We start from the raw sequence: 7,332 nt of genomic DNA, 5'->3' as shown, positions 1-7,332 counted from the left end.
CTAACATGGGGGGGGACTGACTTATGTTGCCAGGGTTTAGACAGTAATGGCTGTATGTTGAGTTATTTTGAGGGGACAGCACATTTACTCTGTTATACAAGCTGTACTCTTCATACTTTACATTGTAGTAAAGTGTAATTTCTTCAGTGTTGTCCCATTAAAAGATATAATGAAATATTTACTAAAATGTGAGGGGTTGTACTCACTTTTGTGAGATACTGTATGTCGGAATATCGGATTTTTAAATCACCAAATATTTGTCGGTCGGGCTGTAGTAAATATCTATTTGCCTTCCTTCCTCTCTCTCTTTCCCTCCCAGATCCTGATTGTGACTCTAAGTGCTGCTTTTCCTAACGTCATCCGCTTCTGCTGCTGTGCAGCGGCCATTTATTTGGGATATTGCTTCTGTGGATGGATTGTGCTGGGCCCCTATCATACCAAGGTACTGTACACTCACTCCACAGTTTTTAATGGTCAAGCATGAGTTATCCTGACCGTCACAACAGCCTAATTATCATAAAACGGCCTTAATTCCACTAATGTGTGTGTTGTGCTGTGTGTATCCAGTTCCGGACCCTGTCCATGGTGTCAGAGTGCCTGTTTTCTCTGATCAACGGGGACGACATGTTTGTAACGTTTGCTGAGATGCAGCACAGCGGCACGCTGGTGTGGGTCTTCAGCCAGGTCTACCTGTACACCTTCATCTCCCTCTTCATCTACATGGTGTCGTCCCTCTTCATCGCGCTCATCACCGGAGCCTACGACACCATTACGGTACGGATTTCATTGGGTTACGCTCACATGGCCGTCATCAGTTCAAATTATATTCAGATATACAGATTCATACAGTAGCCTGTAAAAATAATGGACGAAGGTCTGAAAAGGAAAGCCAAAGCTGAAGCTCCTTAAAGCTGCATTCTCTATACCATCCAGCAGGGGGAGACTCCTTAAAGCTGTATTCTCTCTACCATCCAGCAGGGGGAGACTCCTTAAAGCTACATTATCTCTACCATCCAGCAGGGGGAGACTCCTTAAAGCTGTATTCTCTCTACCGTCCAGCAGGGGGAGACTCCTTAAAGCTGTATTCTCTCTACCGTCCAGCAGGGGGAGACTCCTTAAAGCTGTATTCTCTGCATTTTAAATGACACTGAAATACAGAAACATGGTTGTGAATCAGATTAGTATGCAGAACATGTTTTTAAGCTTTTGGGTTTTCTTCCCACAGGCTCAAACACAGGAGCAGGTACGCGTCAACGATCTGCACGCGTTCATCGCAGCGTGCACGGACACGCCCAGCTCCGGCAAGTTCAGAGGGCCCGAAGGGTCATCGTGCTCCTTCCTCTGCTGCGACTCGTGAGCAGGATGCACAAAGGGAGTAAAGGCTGATTCATGCTTCTGCGTTAAATCAACGCCGTGGCTACGTACGTACTATGGACAGAGGGGGGGGGGGTTTCAAAATCCTGTTTATTTCCTTTCATGATGGTCATGTTCATTATTTCCTGGATTCTCTGTCACCTTCGTCTCTATAAATGTATGTGCAAATGCAGGAAATGGTTCTCCTTCTCCAGAAACATGAAATCAAGGAGAGGGTTAACTTCTCCTGCTGCAGATTACACACACACACACACACACACATACAGACGCACACACGCACGCACGCACACACACACGCACACACACACGCACACACACACACACACACACACGCACACACACACACACACACACACACGCACGCACACACACACACACGCACGCACGCACGCACACACACACACACACACACACACACACACACACACACACACACACACACGCACGCACACACACACACACACACACGCACGCACACACACACACATACAGACGCACGCACGCACACACACACGCACGCACGCACGCACACACAGACACACACACACACACACACACACACTCTCTCTCTCTCTCACACAGACACTACACAGAGACACAAAATGACCAAAAAGGGATGCAAAACGACTAAAAGTAGATTATTGTGTTTAGTTGTCTTGACCGTTGTCTCATAATCCATCCATGCTCACTCACACACACACACACACACTCACAGACACACACACACACACAGACACACACACACACACACACACACACACACACACACACAGGGCAAGACAGTCTTTTTCTCTCTTTAAAGCACCATATTTCCATTCTAGTGACAGCTGTCTTCACTTCTTTTTTCTCTCCAAACACCCAGCAGGGAGCCAGGACAAAATGCCTTCATAGAGAAGTGACTGACCGTGGTCCTCTGTGTCCTCTGTGTCCTCTGTGTCCTCTGTGTCCTCTGTGAATTTGAGTTTTGCATTTAGATATGTCCTGGAACGGCAGAGCGTGCCACACAGTCACACGCCCAATTACCTGCTCGGGCTTTTGCACCGTATAAATAATGTATCATCTCTTTCTGAAATGTTTGTTGGGGCTTTGATGCCTCCACGCATAATGCCAGGGAACATATTGTAGACTGGACACAGGGGAAATGGATGCACGTTTTCACTTGAATAAGCTCATCCACAGCGCTTTCATTAACGTGTTAGTTTCCACATGGCTACCCAGGTGCAGGGTAATTGTTGTTATAGTAAACTAAAAGGGAAATAAGCAGCCAAAAATGTTGTTAGTGAACTGAAACTAAATAAAAACTAAAACTAAAAGACAAACTAAACTGAAACTATATTTCCAGGTTAAAATACTAATAAAAATGAGTGTAAATTATTTAGAATTTTAGTTTTTTAGCTTTTTATATTTAACAAATGAGACTTTCCGGCAACTCTCATCGTGACATTGAATCACAGAAACTCAACGGACACATCGGACACTACAGTAGCTCAATATTAAACATTCAACACACACACACACACACACACACACACACACACACACATACACATATACACTCCCCCCATACACACACACACACACACACACACACACACACACACACACACACACACACACACACACACACACACACACACACACACACACACACACATACACTACCCCCATCCCCACACACACACATACACATATACACTCCCCCCATACACACACACACACACACACACACACACACACACCCCACACACACACACACATACACATACACTCCCCCATACACACACACACACACACACACACACACACACACACACACACACACACACACACACATATACACACCCCCCACCACACACACACACACACACACACACACACACACACATACACATATACACTCCCCCCATACACACACACACACACACACACATACACTCCCCCCATACACACACACACACAGACACACACACACACACACATATACACTCCCCCCATACGCACGCACACACACACACACACACACACACACACACACACATATACACTCCCCCCATACGCACACACACACACACACACACACGCACACACACACACACACACACTCCCCCCATACGCACGCACACACACACACACACACACACACACACACACATACACTCCCCCACATGCGCACGCACACACACACACACACACATACACACGCATACGCATGCACACACACACACACACACACACACACACACACACACACACACACACACAGACTCCCAGCTGTTCTCCGTGCATGTATTCTGGATGTATATGTAGCTATATACCTGGCCCCGACAGAAACAAACCAAAACTAAATAGCAGTCCCTCCAGAAATGTGATCTCATAATTTCAACGCATAATCAGCCAAAGTTGGGGCCGCATTTCTTCCAACACGCCTCACTTTTGCTGCATAAATTGCCGATTTCTGCGCAAAATATGCGAGGGCTTGCATGATGTCATAATCCCGCATTTTCGTTGCATAAAGTCCCAAATATCTTAGCAGAAAGATGAAAAATGTTGTGTTTACTTCACACAAGAGCAGCCGTTTCCCTGCTGCCATGAGAACGTTATGAAGTGACGTCATTACGCGACGTGAACGTCATCTAAAAGCTGTAAACCCCGCGATGAAGCCACGATGACATCACAGTTTTAACAAGTTCCTGCAATTTTTGCATTAATTGCACAGATATCCTGCATATTCCATCACATTTTTTAAGAAAACGTGCCGCATAATGAAGGATTTTAGCCCAAAACAATCACAAAAAAAACTCTGCATTTTTCTGGAAGGACTGAAATACTCTGAAAACTAACTCATACTAAATCAAACCTGACATAAAATATGTCTAAGCCCCCAATAATCAAAACTGCCCCTGCTTCCGTACACAAGAGACAGCTCAGGGACCACTGACCGCTGTGCGTACTGTTTATGCATTCGCTTCCAGGTTTCAGTCAAGGCTGTTCCTCCGCTCCCGTTCTCATCCTTTGCTTTTGTTCGTGGCCTCCTGCGGCTGGAGGGAGGGGGGGGGGTGGAGGCGGACGGTGGCTGCACAGGGAAGGACGAGCCCTGCAGTCAACCGGTTAATCATCATATGTTATCATGTCACGTTATCATATGTATGAACTGTTTGTGCAGTAGAGAACAGCGAGACAGAGACTCTTTACTTACTTTGGTTTAAGGTGCTCCGTGCAAGGCTACGATATATTATTATAATAATATTTTCCTCATATATTTTGTGTATGCATGTCTTGATTATTTTTCACCTTGTTCTGAGAAGACAAGAGAAGTCTTAGCTGAAAGGGAGTTTCTCAGTTTGTGTGTAGAAGGGACTTTTGTATTGAATCTTCTCCGAATTAGAGTACATGTCTGTTAAATAAAGGGAAATCTGTAGTGGCTGTTCTGTCTTTGTGGGGTGTTACTTTGGCAGCTTAGACAGTTGTCTGTATTCTCTGTAATGTGTCGGACTCTGAAGCCACGTGTGAAAGGGTAACGGCTCTTTTTTTTTATTATCTATGAACGAGCCAGGGCATCTCTGCAAACCAGCAGTTCTTCATTTACCCCTTTTAACAGAAAATGAATATTCAGAACATCGCTGCTGTCATAAAGGCCACTTACTGTTCAAAGGAAGAATGATGCTCACTGCACAAAATGTTTCAGGACTAAAGGGTACATTTTTATTGTCCACTGATATGCTAACTTAAATATTGTTTACAGTCGTGACATGTTTACTGTTAAGCACAGTTCAGGCCAAAGATTTGCGACGAAACAAAACCGTTTTAGAACGGCGCAGAGAAAAGTTTCAGCGGTCTGAACTGGCCCACCTCAGCTCGACTCAAACCAGCTGATGGTTTCGCTGCGACTCAGCTGGTGGAGTCTCCAGAGGCTGGTTTTAGACCGTAAGAGACGTCTCCTGTTTCTACAGCCAATAGAGAAGTCAGCTGGTGGAGTCTCCAGAGGCTGGTTTTAGACCGTAAGAGACGTCTCCTGTTTCTACAGCCAATAGAGAAGTCAGCTGGTGGAGTCTCCAGAGGCTGGTTTTAGGACGTAAGAGACGTCTCCTGTTTCTACAGCCAATAGAGAAGTCAGCTGGTGGAGTCTCCAGAGGCTGGTTTTAGACCGTAAGAGACGTCTCCTGTTTCAACAGCCAATAGAGAAGTCAGCTGGTGGAGTCTCCAGAGGCTGGTTTTACAACGTAAGAGACGTCTCCTGTTTCTACAGCCAATAGAGAAGTCAGCTGGTGGAGTCTCCAGAGGCTGGTTTTAGACCGTAAGAGACGTCTCCTGTTTCAGCAGCCAATAGAGAAGTCAGCTAGTGGAGTCTCCAGAGGCTGGTTTTAGAACGTAAGAGACGTCTCCTGTTTCAACAGCCAATAGAGAAGTCAGCTGGTGGAGTCTCCAGAGGCTGGTTTTAGACCGTAAGAGACGTCTCAGAAGTCAGCTGGTAAAGTCAGCTATAAACTATAGACATAAAATGATCCATAATCCATTTTATTTTTGTTACAAACAGCTGGTCGAAATGGCAGAGTTTTAGACAGAGCCTCAACGACCGCCCGAAAGCACGGTAACGTTATACGGCGTGCGAGATAGAGAGAGACTGAAGAGAGGGAGCGCCCAGCGGCGTTCAGCGAATCAGAGAAATAAAACGTGTTTTCTCTAATTCATCACCATAAATGTAACCATAACAAGCATCTCACTCTCACCAATGTTATCCACACTCATATTTAGACGCAACAAATGATATATCCAGCTACAAAAAGGCCTTAAAGTCGGAAGTGAGAACGGAAGTACAAAGAGGCGTTGCTACGTAGATGATACACCGTCTCGGTGCAAGAAGTTGCAAGTTTCAACTCATCTCGTCGTGAATCTTTGGTCTGGACTGGAGCTTTACTGTTTGTTGTTTACAGTTTTGCACGTAATGATACTGACGTACAGCTTTGTTTGATTTTAAATGCCGTGTAACACGTGGGAGCAAAGTACTGTAATGTAAAGCATCTCTTAATGTTCTTTTAATGCCACTTTGAACGGTTTGTTTTACAGTTGTTTCCTCATATATTTTGTGTATGCATGTCTTGATTATTTTTCACCTTGTTCTGAGAAGACAAGAGAAGTCTTAGCTGAAAGGGAGTTTCTCAGTTTGTGTGTAGAAGGGACTTTTGTATTGAATCTTTTCTGTGAAGATGCTGCCTTCTGAATAAGAGTACATAGTCTCTTATACAGAAGTAGTCTGTTAAATAAAGGGAAAAGTGAATCTGAATTGTGTCAATAGTTGTTTTTCTTATATATTCCACAAAAATATCATGCATTCCACAAACGCAAAAACAAAACAACAGAACCAGGGATGCACCGAATCCAGGATTCGGCTTCAGATTTGGCTGAATATTGGGCTGTTTGACGGGGTTGGGTTTCTGCAAGTGATATCACGCCATACTTCCTGACGTTGAGGCCGCCAGCTCAACGCCCAAAGTTGTGAGGGTAGTTTTTCAGCTCACATGCGCTAGGGGGGAGCGAGATGACCACCATTCAACCCGAAAAAAGTCATATAACCATTCCAATGACTCCCAAGCTGTTCAGTTAAGGTCAATAAAGCTGAAAAAAACCTGCATAGTTCCCCTTTAACCGTCATGTCTGCATCATGTGTCTCATGTCTGTAGATGCACTCAATCAATGATCATCATAGGAATGAATATTACAATAATAAACAATTTACAGTGGGTTATTATTGTGGCCACTCTAAAATAAAACTAATGAATTAAACTGTCCACTAGATGAAGCTGTTTGACCTGCTGAGACCAGAGTAGGATGTGTCTGTAGCCTATAACGTTAAGGCTGTCTATGTCCCAACATTTGAGAGCCTCTCTGTATCTACCAGGAATTAATGTCTTAACCAACTTACCCAGAATAACAGCCGCTTGATTTGAAAACAGAAACTTA

The 7,332-nt window shown here is 44.6% G+C and overlaps 1 protein-coding gene across 1 annotated transcript in view; it reads left to right on the top strand.

Annotated features, from left to right (window-relative positions):
• The window catches only part of mcoln1b (mucolipin TRP cation channel 1b), a 20,819-nt gene extending 17,805 nt beyond the window's left edge, over positions 1-3,014 (top strand). The window contains exons 11-13 of the mRNA XM_078269655.1: positions 320-442; positions 568-774; positions 1,226-3,014. Of these exons, the coding sequence (XP_078125781.1) occupies positions 320-442; positions 568-774; positions 1,226-1,357 (462 nt within the window). The 3' untranslated portion in view covers positions 1,358-3,014. The remainder of the gene's footprint in view (positions 1-319; positions 443-567; positions 775-1,225) is intronic.
• The last annotated feature ends 4,318 nt before the right edge of the window (positions 3,015-7,332 follow it).

This window comes from Sander vitreus, chromosome 15, assembly GCF_031162955.1.
Source record: "Sander vitreus isolate 19-12246 chromosome 15, sanVit1, whole genome shotgun sequence".
Taxonomy (NCBI): Eukaryota; Metazoa; Chordata; class Actinopteri; order Perciformes; family Percidae; genus Sander; species Sander vitreus.
The sequence above is the reverse complement of the archived record's forward strand: the minus strand, read 5'-3'. Positions and strand labels throughout refer to the sequence as shown.